This window comes from Apis cerana, linkage group LG2, assembly GCF_029169275.1.
Source record: "Apis cerana isolate GH-2021 linkage group LG2, AcerK_1.0, whole genome shotgun sequence".
Taxonomy (NCBI): Eukaryota; Metazoa; Arthropoda; class Insecta; order Hymenoptera; family Apidae; genus Apis; species Apis cerana.
The window spans coordinates 12627922-12648190 of NC_083853.1; the positions used below are offsets into that span (position 1 = coordinate 12627922).

A 20269-nucleotide genomic window follows, 5' to 3' on the forward strand; every position below is an offset into this window, starting at 1 on the left:
GAAAAATTTCATTATGAATTTTTCGTTAATCCTCATGGAAGCATAAAGAATAATACTTACTCGGTATAGCTTTTCTGTTGTTCCATTTTTTCTTTAAAATCTTTCGGATACACCCAGCCATCGCTGTTCAAATCCACCTCTAAGAAGCTAGGAGATGATACGAGATCTTTTAGTTTCAAGAACATGTCGAAGTATTTGAGAATCAACTCGACATTGCCCGCAGATTCTACCAATGTGTCCACCATCTGTTTTCCAATAGTTCCATTTACGACGTTACCTGCAATTACAAAAATCGTGAGACATTCATAAAAAAAAAATTATTATTATCGAAGTTCTTGATCAAAAGTAATTACCTTCCAGCATAGACAACATCATAGTGATCATATCTTTTTGCAAGTTGAGCAACTCTTTCAATAGATCCACCTGACTCGAATGTTTGGATAACTTGTCTTGCATATGAGAGAAAAGGAAAAGGAATCCACCAACCGCGTCCCACAATCGAGAATGTGCCAGTGCTTGTTGATTCTGTGCGCAGGGTCCTTGAATCACCTCAGTGAGGGTATTGAACACCTGACTGGCAACACCAATAGCTTTGAAAAAATTAGCCTTGCCGGCAGGGTCGATGAGTTCTTTGCTGGAATAGTGCCAATAGAAGTCCATGATGGATTCTTGAAGTCGCAGTAGATAATCAACGGTACAGATGACTACGTTCACCGTTGTTGTGTTACCAGCTTGCGTTCTTAGATAATTCTGCCAGTCTATTGATATCGAAAATTACACGAATTTATTTTTTCTTTTTATTATTCGATCATTTTGTGGAAGACTACTTATAGAATACTTACCAAGATTATGACCCTCGCAAGTCAGTTGAATAAAACGAAATAGAGCACATGTAAACTCAGCATCGTGCATGTTCTTCTCTCCAGCAGCTCCCTCGGAACCAACACCAAGACCTTCCGCTTTCGTGTTCCTTTCGAATGCATCTAAGTCCAATACACTGCAGGAATTCATGAGACCGGCAATCGATGTGAAGAATCCTACGTCCTTTTTTTCCTTCAAATGGTTCAGCATTCCTCGTTGAATCTCTATGTTACCGCCGCGTAGGATGGAGATTCCCAATTCCAAGGTCTTCATCACCATCTCGCTGGGAACACCTTTGCAGGCTGAGATGTGAAGCAATACCATCTCTGCCACGCCACGATTCGCGAGTCGTGCTTGGTGAAAAAGAAGTTTCTGCTTTTCCATTTCTTGTTCCTAGACAGATAAAAATAAATTTTGAAATTGAGAAAGTTCAAGGACTTTAATTTCTATTTATCAAGTATCTTACCATAAGTTTGTGCATCGGTCGCTTTAGGAAGAGCGTTAAAGAAAGCATCATAGAATTGATTATTGATATATCGGGAATATTTATGATATATTGGGTTCTTGGTTATTGATATCAGCAATGTCTATGATATTTTTCGAGAAGGAAATATAATGATGTGGAAACGAAACATTTTTAAAAGAGTGATCAGGAAACTGGCTACTTTTGATGCAAGCGTATTTACATATTTGTACTCATATATGTATATGTGTGTTCGAATAGGAATCAATTTTGTTTAATCAGATCAACTACGATGAACGAAATTTTTTGGGTTAATCAATCGATACTGCGACGAGCAATGATAGCAATCGGATTTTTTAAGTTGAAACGAAGTCAATTACATATAGAAGCAATTGAATTTCCACAAACGACTACGTGTCCTTACCATAAGTGGCTTATGGCCCCGCTTCTACAGGGTTAGTACGCGAAAAAAAGATACGAAATTGTTAATAAGTTTTAAACATATTGTTAGTCTCTCTTCTTTAAATTTTCCATTAAAAAAAAATGTGTAGTTCAAAGAGTATTTTAAGAAAAAAATTTTCTCGATATTTTGATTTTGATATCGAAGAAAATACTTACGTGGATCGAGGCGCCGCCTTCTTCTTCACCCCCTCCGCCCTCATCTTCACCTTCTTCTTCTTCTTCACCGCAAGATTTCGATATAATTTGCGCGTAGCTCATGTACAAAGGATCTTCTTGAAGCGCGCCAGATCGTTCTGTCATTGCGCCACGACAGAACGTTGTTACGAGTTGTGTGAGCGGGTCTGGTTTTCCTTCGTCCTCGTCTTTGTCCATTTTCTTCAATTCCGCATCTTCAAAGGATTGCTTTAAAAATTTTTAAAAATATATATCGATTAGTGAAGCGGAAAATATGAAACAAAATATTTGTATGAAAGAATATTGAGTTTGATATTTCTTTTCCTCACCGTTAGGTCTTCAATCATCACTTCTTGGCCAACATTCTCATCCTGCAACCAGAGCTCGTAGTATGTTCGCGCGAAAATATTTATAGCCCGATGCCTGAAATAAAATAGGAAAATGTATAATAGTTTATGGAAAAGTTGAAGGGACATTAATCTTTTTACCTTCGTAACTTGTAAAGTGGTTCGCTACGCAGACATGCGATTGCTGCCCTCTTTCTTGCTGCGCACAACACACGCTTCCATCCATCCCGAGATGGTGGAGGTTTCGTTGCCTTTTAGCAGCATGCACACACAACTATGGTTGTTAGATCACTAACAAATAATCACAAGAGCTATTAGTGATGGTTATGATTAATTTTTAAAAAATGGATCGATGGTTAATTTGATAGTAACAGTTTAAAATATATACGAAACTCAAATCAAAACGTGAACATAAAATTAACCAAAGTTATCAAACGATTGATTATTTTATTATTGTCAGGAACGAAACATATATAGCGCGATTGAAACCAAAACGGGATACCTGGGCAAGGAATGTAGGGAAGTTTGACGGAAGCAAGCAATTACTGCTCGTTTACGTTGTATCGACACCACGGATCGATATTGACCCTTGCTCTGCTGTTGTGGATGATCTATCTACTCGAGAACACAAAATTACTTAGAATAAAGAAGCTTTGATTGTTTAAAAAATAACGATCGCGGAGTATTACAATGATTTGTAACAATGATTTATTTTGTTCGAAATGATTTTTCACTTACCATGTGTAAACCATAAAGAACTTTGGCCATGTCGGTGATCCTCGCAACCACATCCTCCAGCTGTTGCGCTTTCACTGGTTCCATGGAGTCCTTCTTTTGGCCCAACTTGGAGTACAAATAATGTTGCCACGACATCTCGTCAGCTGGATCGATCTTGTCCGGTAAAGTCAATTGGGTCTTGGCGAATTCAGCGATTTCGTATTCCGGCATCTTCTTCAGGAATCTGTCCTTGCAATGTTGCACTAATTCTTGTTCACGACCGGCGAATAAATTGAGACCAACTGGGAGTAATCTTTTCAAACATGCTACCATCAAAGAAGCTTGCACCTCTTTATCTTTATCCCTCTTCTTGTCTCGATGTTTCTTCTTTTTCTGTTAATCGAATCATTAATTATAAATTTATCTTTTTATCGAAATATCATTGATACAAACCTTGCCTCCTCCAGAAGGCGCAGTTCCATCCGAGATGGCGGCAGGTCTCCTGGTCGCAGTAGGCATTATGAGCACCATATTATCGATCTCGTTTGCAGATATAAAGTTCTGCTCCTCTCTCAAGAAGTACTGAGATTTCGACCAGATGTTAAATATCGCTGCCACGTGATTATAAAGGTCTTCCGCTTCTGATATGTTATTCCTTAACCAATGATTCCTTTGCAAGTCAACGTACTTGATCAAAAGAGGATAGAAGGAATAGATGTCACGAACCAAAAGTTGCCAATCTTCTTGAATCTGTGCTTCGACTTGAGACGTGTCATCCGTCGACGACTTGATGAAACCACGAAGAGATTCTTCCTTGTGAAACATAGTATCTGTACGCTTTCTGACACGTTCAGCAAGCGGTAAGAACGGATCTTTCAACAGCTCCTCCGATGAATTGATGATGATCTGTTGAGTGTAAGCCGCGATACGAGTCATCCAAGGTGCATTCTCGTTGCCGATGTTCTTCTTGATCAATTTTAATACATTTTTCAGTAATTGATTCATGTGATCGCTGGTAACCATACTAACATACGTTCCTTCGGTCGGGTTTACGTTGTCCGGACCCTGGGCCCACCAGAAAGGCAGATAAGAGCAAAGTAGAGGAAGAATAACGTCGACCACGTGAGGAACTTCGTTGTAAGTTTTTTCAGACTCGACGAATTGATCGACTTCCGTCAGAATCGTCTCGAGGGTGGGCATGCTCGATTCCATTTTCGTCATAATATCTTGTGCTTCCAACGAATGATCGGCGATACGATTCAGAAGAGAATATTGATTGTGTTTGTTTAAGTGGGGCTCCAAAAAGGCTACGGGGAAACAACTGGAAAAAGCACCTAGGCAAGAGCCTAAATTCGGTTTGTGACGCTCGATTTCCGTCTTCAAATATTTTCTGTCGTGCGTCAACGTCGCGTCTACGCCCAAGGTGTAAAGAGACGCCAGCATTTTGTAGGATGCTACTTGAATCTCGTCCACTAATAGAAGAATAAAGTAACGAATTATGTTATTTGCGTTAAAAACTCGGATGTATTTTACTTGAAAATTGTATACTTACGTAACAAATCGCTACCATACTCGCAGGCAGCCAAATGATCGAACATGGCTGTTAAAACCGGTAGAACTACGCTATTAATGTACGATAAAGACGTGGAAGTCTTCAAATGCGTTCCCCTCAGATGACTGTACTTGCCCTCTTGTAAATTCAGAATCGTGTGTCCAAGATCATCCGCGGTGTTATTAAAGAAAGTCAACATTGACGTTCTGATGAACTCGGGACAATTCTTCACCAAACTCTTCGCGTCTATCCCTTTGACTAATACTTGAAGGCATCTGACAGTGATCCTAACATCTGGTCCAAACGCAGCCAATCTAGATCTCAATAGACTTGCCAATTTGCAAAACAGAGCCGCGACCATCTCTTTCTCCTTCAGAGATGCAGCTCCAACGTTGTTGGTAGCCGTGGCTACAGCGATGAAGTAATTCTTGTGCGTGCTGAAATATTTTTCCATCAACGGAAGAACGACCTTGCTGAAAAATTTGATGTCTCTCGTAGACGTCTTGAAACTATTTCTGCGGCTAAACGTGTCTGAAGGTTTCAACAATTTCATGTTGATGGTAGCCTTATCCAAGTAGGCTATCAACTTTTCTAGCAATGAATATGCAAATCGCAACTCCACCGAGGCACCAGCTGTCGCGACTTCCGATTCTCCGCCTCGATTCGGTTTGTGAAGCTTGTAACCTTGATATTGCAAATATTTTAGGAATTCTTGGGAACGTTCGCGGTCTTTTCGTTTCTCTTTATCGGTCAAAAGATCGTACGGGACCAGCTGAGGATGGATACCTCCTCCTAAAAAAGACACAAACATTATAGATCAAATATTTTACTCTTGAATTTCAAACGTAATAATTCATATCAATTCTTCGTTGACACAGACCACAAGTGATAAGTTCCTCTTTCTTCTTCTTCGCCCAAATATCATGCGCATTATCCGCGAGACGTTCCGCCATATTTTGCATTTCTCTGCTCAAAGTTAAGTTGGTCATATCAACTGGATGAGGATTGTAATTGAATGGATTCGCCGAATCTCCCTGAAGTCGTATAATTCAAATATAATATCAAATTCAATAATTGTATCTATAGAAATGTGGGAACAGGATTATGATTTACCTGACTTTTCGATGATCTCCTCATTGAGCTACGATTCGTAGAGGGTACATCCACTTCTGCGTGTTCAACGCTCCATCCTATAGCAAGCAAAGCTTTTAAACTCTCCCTAACTGGCTCTTTGTATCGTTCTCTCTCGTAATCGTTTAACATGTTATAAGGTTTTAATCTCGGATGAGTCTTGTTCATGTCGGACCACTGTTCGCCATATGTCCAACCATTTTCTAACTTCCTGCTGGCCCAAGCATCGTGATAATGCTCGGAGAATTTCTGTACTATCTGATTAAGATCATTATTCAGCACCACACTGTCAAATAACAAAATCAATATTAATTCCATGTTATTATGAACTTTTTTTATGGTTTTTGTGATTAAAAAATGTGATACCTGGATGTATTGATAGGTTGAGGATTGTATGGTCCATCGGGCGACTGTGCAGATGCAGATTTACTTCCGTACCACTCGTCATCGTAATTTTTAGACAACGAATAATCAGGTGGTAACGCGCAACCGATAGCTGTGAGACAAGGCAGAGCTTTTCCGAATAATTCTGGGTCATAATCCATCTTGGACAACGAATCGAATATGTTGCTGAACAAAACCATAGTCAAACGTTTCTCTTCATCGCTCGATGCACCGTATGCACCTTGTCCGCCGGTTGAACCGTAATATTTTGCACAACGATCGTAATGCAAAGTTAACAGCTGTCGTATAATTAATTTCATTTAATTTTTATTCGTCTTTTCTTTTTCTTTTTTAATAATAAAAAAATAATTTACCCTTAAAGCAACAGTCGTGTATTCAGATAACTTGGATACATCCACGGTCAGCTTTCGAAGCAGCTTCAACAGCATACTGGGCTGCATTTGGCTAAAAGGAGAAAGAAATTAGAAATGTATTGTAAAAAAAAGAAAAGAATCGAGGGTAATGTAATCTATAAGCATTGTTACCCTCATAGCGTAAATTTTCTGACTATAATCGAAGGCGTGAATTAGCAATTTAGAATAATATTGTTCGAACTTACGAGACATTTAACTCGTGGACTTCTCTTGTTAAGCAACAAAACGATTCCGTTAATCATTTCAATTAAGTTTCTAAGAAAGATCGTGCTTACCTGGTCAATGCCACGAGGAAATCCGAGACTGCTTCTCGTTGACCCTTTGTCAGCATTCTGTTCTTGCTCAATCGGTACACAGTGTGTAACGTGGCGTCCAATAAACTCGCGTAATTGTCAGCCTCGTTATAGAACTTGGAATGCTTGATCAACAATGGTAGAATACTGTTCCCGATGTAACGATTCATCGCTAACGCCATATCTGATTCGTATCCATCGTTCTAAAACAATTGACAATTGAAATCGAGAATATAACGCAATTTTCGTCTATTTTTCTTGATTCAAATTGAATTTATATTCTATTTTACCCTATCCAGCATAGTAGCAGCTCTGAGATCAGGTAAGAAAGCTTCCTCGAGTATTTTGAAGAACAGTTCCCGAGTTTCGATGCCGTAAACGCGTTCCAGAAAGAGAACAATGCTCTGCTTGTGTCCAGGAATCAAACCAGACGGCATATCGCTCTTTGGTTTCTCTTCACCTGCTGCCGGATTCAATAAGGTGAATCTTAAAGATAAGACACCTTGTAGATCATCAAGAGGCACCAACGATCGAAGAATGGCTCTCGCTCGAAGAGATTCGTTCTTTCCTGAAAAATTTTCCTGATGTAATCTCGTTCACAAAACGAGATCATTAAAGAAACGAAAAGCATGATTTTGTATATATTACCGACAGATTCTGTAGAAGCCTCTGTTGCTCGTCAAAAAAATGTTAAAAACAGTGTTATTAGACTTAGAGAATTTTGAAAGTAACGAAATAGGTAGAGGAGCTCGCGATGAATTGGAAATGAAAGAAAATGGCTATAGATTGGAAATGAAACTAACCTCGCAAATAGTTTGTCAACTCAAAATAGTGAAAGTAGTGTATATATAAGTGTGATGTTCGAGTCGATGATACTTACGGATGATATCGTAAATCCAGGGGAAAGAAACTTTGACTTTCGACAATAGAAGAATCTTACCTTGTTCGATAACGGAAGAATCTGGAGCGCAGCGGCCTAACAGGTCCACCAAAGTACAATAGAAATTCAAGATGGCGGCTCCCGTGTCGATATAGTCTTCGTCGTCGTCTGATTCTGGAAGTGGATGCTCAAATTGCATGACCGTTGAACCTTCCGCTTCGTCGTGTACTTTTCGTCGATCCGCGATTTTTTCGGACATCTTGTTGGCGTCTATGATGGCTCTCAATAAACCTTCGCCTTCACCACGAAGAGCTGGACCCAAGCATTCTGGTCTTCTGATCAGCAGACGGATCACTAAGTTTGCATTTTCCTCGACACTTTCACCTAAAAGAGAATTGTAATTATTTATGTGCAACTTCTTGAATTTAAATCTCAAGATGAAAAGATAAATTTTAAATTTTACTCACCATTAACCCAAACGCAGAATCTCAAGAAGTCCAAATATCGTTCACCTTCCACTGGATCCCAACCCAGGTCAGGATAACCTTTCTCAACCAATTCTGAATTCGATTGCAAACCGCAACGAGACAAGTAGATGGCAATCTTTTCGAGGTAATGTTCTCTCAATGCCAAAGCAAGCTCCGTGTTTTCCATAAGAGAGGAATAAGCCACGTCCAATGGCGTCGAACCTCTTAACGATGGCCTCGACAGTAAAATATTGCTGTTCTCTAAGAGAAAGTCGAAATGATCGAACATCGCCTTCTGATTTTGCCTCGATGTTCGACAAAAATAACACAGGAATCTACAACATGCCACCACCATTTCGTGAGAAGTATCCTTCTCCTTGGAAACTGGTTCTCCTTCTGTTGTCTGCGGTTGTGTTTGAGCATCGGACTGCGCCTGCGCACGTCTGCCCAGCGTATTCATCATGATCGCCATCACGTTCTCGTGAATTCTCAATACTCTGATCAGATCTGGGTGCTGGAAGAACGTGTGATTGTTCACCAATTTCCAGAGTCGTTCTCTGACCAATTCCTCCTCCTCTTGAGACATTTGGACAGGCAACAGGGCACGGATCTGACTCAAACCGACCCACATCAAAGCAACGTCGTCTTTCGTCTTGCTGTTGATCACGTAAGTCTTCTCCAAGGCTCGAATTAATTCGCCCACGGTATCGTATTGACGGACAAGCAAACTGAACATTTCTCGAACCAGCTTTGAAGTCTCGATCTGGGATTCCTCGGCCCAGCTGACGATAGTTTTTATGAGAACTTTGCGGAATACCTCTGTAAGAGATAATGAAAAACGTAAAGAAGCAACAAGAAGAAATAATTTATTCGTTAATTTAATTCTTTAAACCTTCTGGAGTCTTCTTTTCAGGTTCCGGTTCAGGTTTAGGTTCTTCCTCCAACTCTTTCACCGTGTTGATAAAATTGAACAACCTCTTAATCGCGCCAGGTTTCTGAACTTCTTTCATTGATTCTTCCAAGGCATCCGCTGCTTCTTCAAGAGCGTTCAAGGACACGTAAGACATGAGATTGTTGTGGAATTCGTTCATCTTGCTTATCAACTCTTCTCCGCAAGGTATATTCTCGGGATCATCCTCGAATTCCATATTCTTGAAACTTAAGATCGCGTTCATCTGTTCTCGAGGCGGACATCTAAACTCTCTGGTCTTCTTGGCTGCCACCGCCGATGGCAAATCGGACTGTTTGATCTCGATGTAACGTCTAAGTTGATCGGATTGGAGATCACCAACGAAATCGTGGCTGAAAGCGATGATGGACTCGACGCGATGTCGAAGCTGGATGTCGTTCAGATGATGGAGAAGGTAGCACATCTGCAGCTTAGCTCCCTCGGCCATTTTCATGTGAAGCAATCCCTTCTTGTGCTCGTCCTTCCCCTCTGCAATTGATTTTTACATTGCATTCTCTTCTCTTATTCTCGATCTCCCCAAAAAATGAAAATTCACGATCCCACAACTTTTGTACCTTTTTCAAACGTTGGATCCCAAGTCTCGGGATGGATCATGATCAGAAGCTTCATGATGTCTTCGTTCCTGAGCATTCCAACCAAGAGCAACCTGTCTACAAGTTTCAAAAGTGGTCTGCAACAAACAAAGCACATCGTGAATGAAAGAACAATACGAGGACAAGAAATATTCTGATTCTGCAGAGCTAAGCAAATTATCCTGAAAGCGTTATCTTCTCCTTCTTATTCTGCTGGCGAGCACGCTAAATATGCGAGGATTATGCCAGGCGTGCGCGTATTCGTTGCGAATTATTACATACAAGAAAAGATTCTCATTGCTGCCTCCGATTGGATCCCGATTGTGAACTTGATTGATCTCGACAGCCTCGTTCAAAGCGGTCATCACGTAATCCCGCACCACGTCGAGAGGGAAGTGCGGACTGTACAGGCTCCTTATGTTCTCGATCGCCTGGTCGCTGGAAGAATCATCCCTTGATGTCGACTATTAGTCACGGGGTTCACATTTAATTTTCGATTCGTTCTATTTACCTGATGTCCGTCATTTTCATCTGAGGTCGGACCGATTCGGTCTCCAGATACCTGAGACTGTGTTTCATTTCTTCGTTTTCGTACAGTTCCTTCAATTCTTGACCTGAAGGAAAAGTAGGATAGGATAGGTTCGTTACGATACGATGGACGTTTATTCCAGGACGCTTTAAGAAAAATTTGTTAAGCTTCACCTAAAGGAATAATGTATTCGTTCTTGCACACTTCCATCGTAGTCGCGTGTGACTCGAGGTGCAACGCGATCAGCAAGTCGTAGAATCCTTGTCGTAGGGGTCCAGACATGTATTCCGCTCGAATCGCGTACAACAATTGTTTCTGATCGACGTGCTGACACAGAGCGTGTGCCGCTCTGTAATTCGACTGGTAGCACAGAGCCGCGTACAGCGTCAGAGTATGCGCGTGAAAACTGAAAACGATCGAACAAATCGAGTCGATCCTCGAAAGGAACGATCAATTCTTTCATTTATCAAAATTTCAAACCTGAGTAGCTTGTCCATTTCGATCAATTCCAAGATATCGATACACCTATCTTCTTCAGGAATGTGCAAAGCCAGCATCGATATGGCGTCCTCGCATAACATGGACCAGCCCCTGATATCGGACAACTTTAGCGCGTGCACTTGGAGGGACTGATTGGGAACTCTGGCCCACTGGTGAGGCTTCAGACATTGAACCTTCAGTCTGGGCGGAAACTGCGGTATCACGTGACGCTCAGAATTCTGCAACACCGCGGCGGACAGTGGCAACGTCGTAGAAGTTCTTCCGAGCTCGATTTGAAGGATCTCTTTACTGGTAGCCTCCACGAAGATGGCGGGGAACAGTTTCGTGTCGGGTTCCATCTTGAACTTGTGACTGGTCTCCTTTCCCTCGCACGTGAACGAGACCCAACCAGTCGCCGTGTCCACGAAACATCCGACGAACATCCCCTGAGACGCACCCTTGCCCGATGCGTCTTGCGTCACTTCGTTGTAAAGCTCGTCCGCTCTCACCATGTAGCAACTTTGTCTGTCAACCCTGGCGGCGAATGGAAAACGCCACGTTACACCTTCTCCAAGATTCCTTCTCGTTGGAAAATACGAAAAGGAAGAGGAATCGAGAACTCACTGCTCTACCGGACGATCGTAGTCATCGGTGATAACCACGGAGCCCTTCCTCACGCGGGAGAGGTTGAAGTCCTTGGTGTGCAAATGGTACTGCGAGGTCACCCATCCTACGTAAACGTGAGTCGGATCCTGTCCAGGGAATATTCGTACCCCGTAGAAATATTCGTTCATCAATTTCAAGCATTCCGTGTCGAATATCTCGTTCCCAATCGCCTCGACGCCGCTCCCCGTCAGAACGGACATTGCTTTGGGCGCGTTTCGTTCTGGGATCTGGGGCGGTACCACTTTCAAGTCCGTCTGTGGGGGAAGAGGAAAAAGTTTCTCTTTATGCTTGGTGAGCTCGAAACGAAAAGATTGGACAACGATACAAGATTGGACGGACGAACAGACAAACGGACAAACAAATAAAAATAAATAGTTTTACGTTTGATATACGAATTTGGGGAGGCCGGCTACTTGCTTTGTTCATCGATAGTGTCTTAGTGCTTTTGTCGGAGACGTCGGAGCGTATCGGTGGCTCGGGCGTTTTCGATTTCGCATCCGGAGACTTCGCTTTCCGCGAGAAGAATCTGTGGAACATCGTCAGAACGTATAGAACGTCTGTGGATTTTCATTTTTTTTTTATATTCTTCGATATATACATAATATATATTTCAAGACGCGAGGTCAGATTTAATTCGAAAACTTACGGGGCATCCTCCATCTCTTTGCTAAGTTTGCTAGGAATATCGAAATATCAAAATACATTTATCTCGGGGAGAGAAATATGATAGAAATCGAATTATACTAACCGGAACGGCGAACGCCCACGTTTCTTCTTATCGTCTTTGATATCGCCGTTCATGTCGCCGTATCCATTCATGTCGGCCTCGCTAATCGCGTTCTCCATGTTTCCCGTCCGCGATCCGTACAGGGAGCCTTTTCTCGGAGGTCTGGCCGGTTTGTTCCTCTGCATAGGAATCGGTGACTCTTTCATCATTTCGTCGGCTTCCACCGCATCCTCCGAATAGTTCCTTTGCAATCCTTTTTCAATCAAATTTAAGATTAAGATTTATATCAAAAAAAAAAAAAAAGAAAAAAACTACACATCACGGAATATCATACCCTTGATATCGCTCATACTGAAACCAGATTTCATGATCTGCTCTATGTGAGCAGAGGGCACTTGTTGAGCTTGCTCCATCTGCTCTGACAACAATTTGTTCTGACGCATTTTGATCTCTTGCCATCTTCTCAGTTTCTCGCTCTCCGAAATAAAGATCGATTGACAGATAACCGGCAACGACAGTCGAAGGAATTCCCAATTTGCCTTCTCCATCGTTTCGAACGTGTTGTGCGAGATCTTCAAACATGGCGGAGTGTCGGAACCCGCTGGGATCCTGGCCACGTCTATCCTCGTGTCAGCCATGTCGTCCGTGTTCTCGAAAATCGGTTGATCCTTGGTGTACCAGAATGTAACCGGTCGATTCATGTTTCTGTGTGCATCGAGGATTATTTTGCAACGTTCGAGTCGAGCGCGTTGAGGATCGAATCGTGTGTCACTTACACGCAGAACGGCTCGTATCCTTCTTGCAAACCGCAGGTGGTGAAGAATTTCAGGGTGTTCACGTCCTGTCCAAACGTTAATTTCGCTTTTTGACCGACACCGAGAGTGAAAGCTGGCACGAAACAATCACCCTGCACGTCGGCGAACGAGGTTTCACCACCCAACGCGTCCATCAGCAGTTCCCCGTTTAGAGAAAAGCCTAAACGGGGGGTGTTTGTAGATTTCAGATTTCGTTTGTGAATTATTATTAATATTACGAGACAAAATTAGTTTTAAAGGGGTCGACTAAAAAATATAGGAATAGATACAAATGATAATTGCGACTAGCAATTTGAAATTTTAAAGAAGCATTACGGTAATCGGTTAATAACGGCATACAAAGATTAAAACGGTAGATAAAATGCAACTATGTACAATTATGCGAAGCAAATGTGAAAATTGCGGAAACGGAAACGAACGTTGAACATGCATGCAGGGAATGGGTTTACGTAAAATGTTAAAAAGATAAAAATAAGTGGACGATGTTATCGGGTGAATCGATCGAGGAAAAATAAATAAATAAAATTTGATGACGAGATTTGTAAAAGGTGGAAGGGCATTTCACATTTTTGATTTGGAAGAATCTTTTTAATCGATACGATGACGATTTCAAAAGCCGTTCTTCTCAAGGCCGTTATTTTTTCCTCAAATTTCAAGACCACTTTTGGTTTTTTTTTCAGTGGTTAGCAAATATGAGTCGTATGAGAAATATGACAAGCATTATCGCTGTTATTTACAATATACATTGACCGAATAGAATACTGGATACGAAGAAATACAAGAACAGACACACATGTAAATGCTAATTGGCATTGATGAAAGTGCACGAATTGATTAAGGAACGAGTGGAAAATCTAATAATATAAATATATATGAAAGCATTGCCGATGATTGACGTGACAAGATGAAATTGCGATCGACGATAATGAACATCTGAGTCGTTTCGCGAAAGGGAACGAACAAAACAAACGTGATTCGCTTTGCAAAGTACGATGATAGCAAAGTTTGGATCAAACAAACGACGACGCTCACAGTGGACCAGTGCAAATTACTCGCGTGCTTATTAATACAAGAACGAAACGAAATAAAATTTAAAAAAAGCGAATAATTAATTATTCATTTGAATTTTTCGAACTCTGTATACAAGAGAAATGTATCCAGTAATCTATCTCTATTGGATCAAATTATAATATGTATGTATGTATAGCTTGAAATGGCAGCTGAAGCGTTCGCTTGAAAGATTCCTAATCTTACTAATCGTTCTGTCGATTAGATCCAGGAAAACCCCGACAACGTCTCCAACCTGCCATTGTTTGCCAAATGTCTCGGCTGTTCCCGAGTATACTTTTTCCTCCTTTAAAACAAAATTTCACCAATTTCAAATTCTCTCGTTTCTGATTCGTCTGATCGGGAAACCGTGACGCGATTAATTGTAATTTTCGTACGTTTAAATCGTGGAATTCAACGTTTTTTTCTTTTTTTAATGTTCTGCTGCGCGTTTGCATGTGCGAATATACATATACGTGTGTTATGCGCGTGCACGAGATTTTTAGATACGAAAGGGGATAAGGAGAAACGATTTACTTTTGACTTTGATCGATAATATATCGGATATACGGATAAGTAGTTCCTCGCGAATTCCCTCGCGGTTGATAAAAAGAAAAAAGAAAAAGAAATGTCAAGCCACACTTGGTCGAACGAAATCCCCCATTAATTTCGTTCGTGATATTTGGACACAAGGAAACGCAGAAAAAAGAAACAATCAAGTCAACATGGAGAAAAAGAACATAGACAGAGACAAAGACAGAAACAGTAGTAGAAAACGTAAAAAAAAAAAAAAAAAAAAGAAAGATGATAGACCTGCAGATCGAATTATTTTGGATATATTTTTGGGAAAATCTTACTGATCGTTCGGTCCGCGACGTCAATGAAACATCCAACAATGTCGCCCACTTGATATTTGTGACCAAATGACTCGTGGGTACCGGCGTGTACTTTAGTTACCTGACATTCACGATTGGTATCATTATGATTAATCCTTCATCACTCAACACTTACGATCGATTTAGAATCAAAAATTTCACGGACAAACCTTACCTACGCGTAAAATTACTCGCGCACAAATCTGTCGAAACCAGTGTATAATAATTCCTCCTACGTTTTATTTTATTTTTTTCTTTCTTTCCATTTTTCTCGCGAGTTTCTCGGTGTTTCTACTTATAATCGAAATTCTCGACGTATATCAAAAGTCGTAACGTTGTAACGCAGGATATAAGCTATGGATGACACTCACGTTGTAACCGTCGAAAGCCCACGTGTTCTCGTCGCTTCCCAGCATGCTTCCGGGCATGCAATCCGCTTTCGCCCAGCCAACTCTCATCGGACCAGCCGTCAAAACCTCGAACTCGAAGTACCACTTTCCATTGCTGACCGCGTAATGCTTTTCAACGCGGTAAGTTCTAAATGACAATTGACGTAACCTGCTGGCCTCCAATAATAGCGCTGCAGGGAAACGAGCAATTTTTCAACGTACACAATCAACTTACCAATCCAATGTATAGTTTACCTTCGTGCTGTTCCCCGGTAGGCGGCTCCAACATGTATCCGTAGACCAAAAGCGTCCTCACCGTTTCGCTGGCCGTGTCACGATTGGCTTTCTTGATCGCCTCGTCCACCTTCGGATAGGGAACCAAATGCGGGCTCCTTCTCATCTCCGAATCCTCGTTCAGGCCGTACGTCCAACCCTGACTGATCCTTTCCTTCGCCCACAAATTGTGGGTGTTCTCCGCGAGTTGGTCGACCAGCTCCTCCATCTTGGGCGTGAGGGTGATCGCGGTGAGATCGAGGGGGGCGGGCTTGTAACCGCTGCTCTGCAGGAAGGGCTCGTTCGGAAGCCTCAAAGTTTTTATCCTCGACGGCGGTTTATCTATAGTGATGTAATAGCCCAGCGCTAGAATAGTCTTGAGAGTCTGCACGGCCAGTTGAGTGTCGTAACGTTTCTCCGCCGCCGGCAATCTCTCGAACTGAACGATGCAGGGATGAATCTTCCTCATGTCGTCCCTGTGCTCCCCGTACATCCATCCGGCCTCGATTTTGTTCATCGCCCACATCTCGTGGATGTTCTCGGCCAGCTTGTCCCTGATTTGCTCGACGTAGGACGGCAGGTTGATCATGGACGTGTCGACCGGGCCCGGGACGAAAGCCGTGTCGTCCTCGACCAGCCAGGGGCCGGCCAGCACCACTTTGTTCATGTTTCCAAAGTAGAAACATGGATCGAGGGACAAAATTTGTTGGGGCAGCAGGCTCTCCACCAAGGGTGAGAATTCTTCCGGGGGTTGGAACTTGAGCCGGCCGTGGTCGCCGCCTAGCAGGAATCTGCAGGATAATTTGGAGGAGCAGCTGATGGCGGGGAAGAACATGCCGTCCAGGTTGAAATTTCGAAACGAGCCCGTGATGGGCGCTCCGTTGAAAGTGAAGGTGATTATGGGTATCGTGAGATCCAACGCGCAACCGATCACGTCGCTCTTCCTGATGTAAGGCTCCGTCACGTTGTGCACGACTTGGGTCTTTCTACCGCCCGTCCACAGATAGGCACCGTCAAACCCGAACGAGTAGAGATCGTCGCCGACACCGTTTCCACCCCATTTCTCGCCACCGCCGGGATATGGCATGTACCTTTAGAGAGGAGAAAAAGAAATGAGAGAAGCTGAACGAACGCGCGATCTGCAATACCGTTGAAATCGGACCTACCCAGAGGTGTTGGCCCATCCTATTCTCAAGTGCGGCATCATGTGCGTGGTCTGCTCTATGTGATCGACGGTGACTTCGAAGTACCACTTTTGATAAACGGCTGAATTTTCGACTCTACCGACGAATATGTTCGGCCTCACGCTCGCCACGTGGTCGACCAGCTGGGTTTGGAGGAGTAGATTCTTTCCGGGTAGCAGGAAATCGCAGATATTGTTCTGCGACGACCGGACGGCGACGCCGTTACCCACGCATAGCGAGCAAAGAACGTCCAACACTTTCGGATCCCTTCCGTGTTTCTCGAGCAGGGAAATTATCACTTTAATGTGCTCGTCCTGCGGAAATTAACGTTGATCTTTAACTATAGAATCCGAGAATGCGAGACGGAATTCTCTCTGGAATTTCGCTTACTCTCATCATGTTCAAAGCCTCGGGCGAGTCGATAAGGACGCAATGAAGCACGTCCAACATCCCTGTGCCCTCGCTCGAAGCTTGCGATCCCAAACGGCTGAACAACCAGTTCAATCGGTTGCTGTTGGCAAATTGGGCGCAATTCGTGTGATTTCCTTTGATTATTGCCGCCAATAGTTGATACAGGTATCCGGATATTTGATCCCAGGCTTGGCCGCTCTCGTCACCCGAAAGGGCGACCAGAAAACCTTGCGACGTGATCACGTTGATCTTGTCGATGGCTTCCAAGATCAGATTCAGTATACCTTCCTCTTGGAACAAGTCTTGACGATTTCTCAGGGCTCGGAATTTGTTCTGTTTCTCCTCGTGTTCTACGCGGAGAAATAAATAATGATATTATTCGTCAGAGTTCACGAGAGAGAGAGAAGTTACAAGTTTCTCTTACCCATGTCGTCTTCGGGTTGAGCAAAATAATTAATCAAGTCTTCCAGACACATCACCATTTCGTTCAGATTCACGTTTTGGAAGAACATGGACGCTCTTCTGTCCACTTGCAGCGTCTCTAGGCCTCTAAAACATATTCGCTCCTTTTAATCCATCGTTTTTGTCACGGCAATTATGCTCCTATCCTCTGCCGTTTTTTAATCCCCATATTTTAACCACGGCAAGCACGACGCGGTGATGATACTCACGTGATGAATTGAGTAAACAGACTGCTGCATTTCCTAATCACTCGAGCTGTCCTAGACTCCTCCTCTTGTGAACGGGAGAAGACCAAACCGTCGTCCATTTTCCCTTCCTCGTGAAGAACGGCTTGCTTCTCCTCCACCTTACCCACGCCCTTCTTCTTCGTCTCGTACGACTACGGGATGATAGAATCAAGGAGCAATTCGATTCTCTGCCCTCCAAGGGGACGGGAGAAAAATTATAAATTTAACGAAAGAAGAGCGTACTTTGTACGAGACCCAGAGACAAGTGGTGGCGTGTTGCATGATAACGGTCGAGTCACCGTATTTGATAATCGGTGTACCGATTACCTCGAGGTCCTTGTCCTCGAGAACGATCTTTTGATCATCCTTCTCTTGCCGCAAAGAGAACGTCGAGGTCTCGATCGTGGCCTCGTTCCTTCCAACGGGCAGGGAGAGAGAAAAGAAGGAGAAGAAGAAAAAAGAAAAAGAAAATTCATACAACTTGGCGATTATCGGCCTGACCCTTGAACTTTTCTAATAATAAAATACCTATCGACCAGATACAATTCGTTGTTTTCTTTCACGCCGAGATACCGGCCTGTAGTCAGGTGTCTGATTCTCATCGGGTGCAACCAATTGATGAAACCACCTGCCCACTTGGTCCTCGCCAGCTCCAACCTCCATAACGATCGTGCCTGGCTCATCACGCTCCCTCCCTCGTAGATCACTATACTGTGCGTAAACAATATCGGAATTAAATATCGGAAACCGTACGTGGATCGTATCGAATTAATCGAATTATCCCCGACGAGCGATGGAGAGTGAAGTCTGATCGAGGAAAAACAAAAGGAAAGAAAAAGCGAAATTTCCTTTCGATGAATGGATCCGGTTTCTATTTCAAATATTTACTTTTGACTTGGCGCTGTGCTCCACGTCGAAGGTATGGTGAGACATTCGTCGCCACCGTGGAAGAATCGGAGGACGTCACCGCCAAATACGTAACCGACGTATTTCATCCGGCTGATTCCTGTACCGTACGGTTGCACGGACCAGTGGGTCACGTGGAACGAGGCGTTCACCACCGACAAATCGTTCTCTTTGGTGGTGTGCTAGGGAGAAAGATGGGAATGGATATTATTTCGAAGAGTTTAGACCGAGGGAAATATTTTAAAATTTTGTGTACTTGGTTGGCGTACCAAGTATCTTTCCGTGGCCACGGACACCAGGATGAGGTCATCGCCGACTCGAACCTTCTCGCCCTCGGATCTTTGCTTCGATGCTGGATGCACCGTCCACCAACAAGCCTCGCCTAAACGATCAATCGTATCAGATACATGCGTGTTATGGAAGCACGACAGGAATTGATATTATTAAATTCGATCGCGTTCCATCGGCTAACCTTGAGAATGCTGTTGGAGACCCACGTCGAAAGCCAACTTGTCGTTGGACGAGCTGGTCGATAAACAAGCCAAATACTGTAAATGAGACGATAACGAGTTACTTATTCCCGGAATATCTGTGAAAATGACGAGTTTACGCGATAAAATATATTTACCATGTCGCTGTTCTGATGCCTTAGTAAAATTGCGTTACCGTACAATAACGTTCTGTGTCCGGATCCTGTACCCTTTCCCTACAAATGCACAGAGATATAGCGATTGAAGCAGACATACGCTTGGAGAACCTAGGATGTGTGAATGCGTGAAAATTGGATTAAAGAAGAAGAAGAAGAAGAAGAAGGAAGAGAAAACGTAAATGAAAGTTCATAAGCGTTACCGATAAGAGAAGGCCATAAATAACGATTGTTAACGAATAATAAATTGAAATTGGCAAGCATGTATATACGTGCTTTTGTGATGGAACAAGTAAATCGATTGTTGCGTGTTAATCGAACATAAAATAGGAGAAAAAAAATGCATTCGTAGATCCGCGTGATCAGCATACAACATAACGTCAGCGTTTAAACATAAAATGCACAGATACAAATAAACCAAGTGAAGAAAGTATCGAACGTACAAGAACGAAGGAAGGAAAAAAAAAAAGAAATATAAAGATATGAATTTACGATATTCAAAAGAACGCAAGCAAATGACGTTACTTACAAGCGCAGTGAACGTAAACGGTGTCTTAGAGTGATACGAAATATATACTTACTAAATTTTCTTGCTGCTGCAAACAGAAACATAAGTGTTGTAAATCTCAATTTTTCTGTTTTGCCAATCGTGAATAGATAGACAGATAGATAGAAAAAGAGAGAAAGGAGGGGTGGAGAGAAAGAGAGAGAGAGAGAGAGAAAGAGAAAATAAAAAAAGAGAAAATGAAAAGAAATTCGTAGAACACGCCTAGAATGTCGATCGATAGGTGAAATGTATTATGTACATATATGTATCTATACGTGCGATTTTCACGCATGTGGATGATTCTCGTATTGCGATGAATTGCAATTGCGATCAGTGCAGACGCAACGAAAATTGGACATAAACACGGACAGAAAGAGA

At 42.6% G+C, this 20269-nt stretch overlaps 1 protein-coding gene across 1 annotated transcript in view; it reads right to left on the reverse strand.

The window, feature by feature from the left end:
• Window positions 1-20269, reverse strand: part of LOC108002766 (ryanodine receptor) — a 34264-nt gene that overhangs the window by 4322 nt on the left and 9673 nt on the right. Inside the window, 44 exon segments of the mRNA XM_062071314.1 lie at window positions 61-277; window positions 354-758; window positions 843-1254; window positions 1328-1348; window positions 1943-2188; window positions 2290-2383; window positions 2449-2598; window positions 2810-2922; window positions 3046-3417; window positions 3478-4496; window positions 4577-5368; window positions 5457-5610; window positions 5690-5993; window positions 6074-6390; window positions 6466-6556; window positions 6801-7021; window positions 7109-7386; window positions 7759-8082; window positions 8166-8984; window positions 9058-9603; window positions 9690-9805; window positions 9990-10145; window positions 10219-10321; window positions 10410-10642; window positions 10717-11250; window positions 11341-11636; window positions 11764-11908; window positions 12029-12058; window positions 12131-12362; window positions 12444-12814; window positions 12886-13084; window positions 14829-14928; window positions 15218-15426; window positions 15491-16599; window positions 16675-17006; window positions 17083-17453; window positions 17528-17652; window positions 17775-17944; window positions 18036-18207; window positions 18321-18503; window positions 18681-18880; window positions 18968-19080; window positions 19171-19246; window positions 19327-19404. Coding sequence (XP_061927298.1) covers window positions 61-277; window positions 354-758; window positions 843-1254; window positions 1328-1348; window positions 1943-2188; window positions 2290-2383; window positions 2449-2598; window positions 2810-2922; window positions 3046-3417; window positions 3478-4496; window positions 4577-5368; window positions 5457-5610; window positions 5690-5993; window positions 6074-6390; window positions 6466-6556; window positions 6801-7021; window positions 7109-7386; window positions 7759-8082; window positions 8166-8984; window positions 9058-9603; window positions 9690-9805; window positions 9990-10145; window positions 10219-10321; window positions 10410-10642; window positions 10717-11250; window positions 11341-11636; window positions 11764-11908; window positions 12029-12058; window positions 12131-12362; window positions 12444-12814; window positions 12886-13084; window positions 14829-14928; window positions 15218-15426; window positions 15491-16599; window positions 16675-17006; window positions 17083-17453; window positions 17528-17652; window positions 17775-17944; window positions 18036-18207; window positions 18321-18503; window positions 18681-18880; window positions 18968-19080; window positions 19171-19246; window positions 19327-19404 — 12548 coding nt within the window.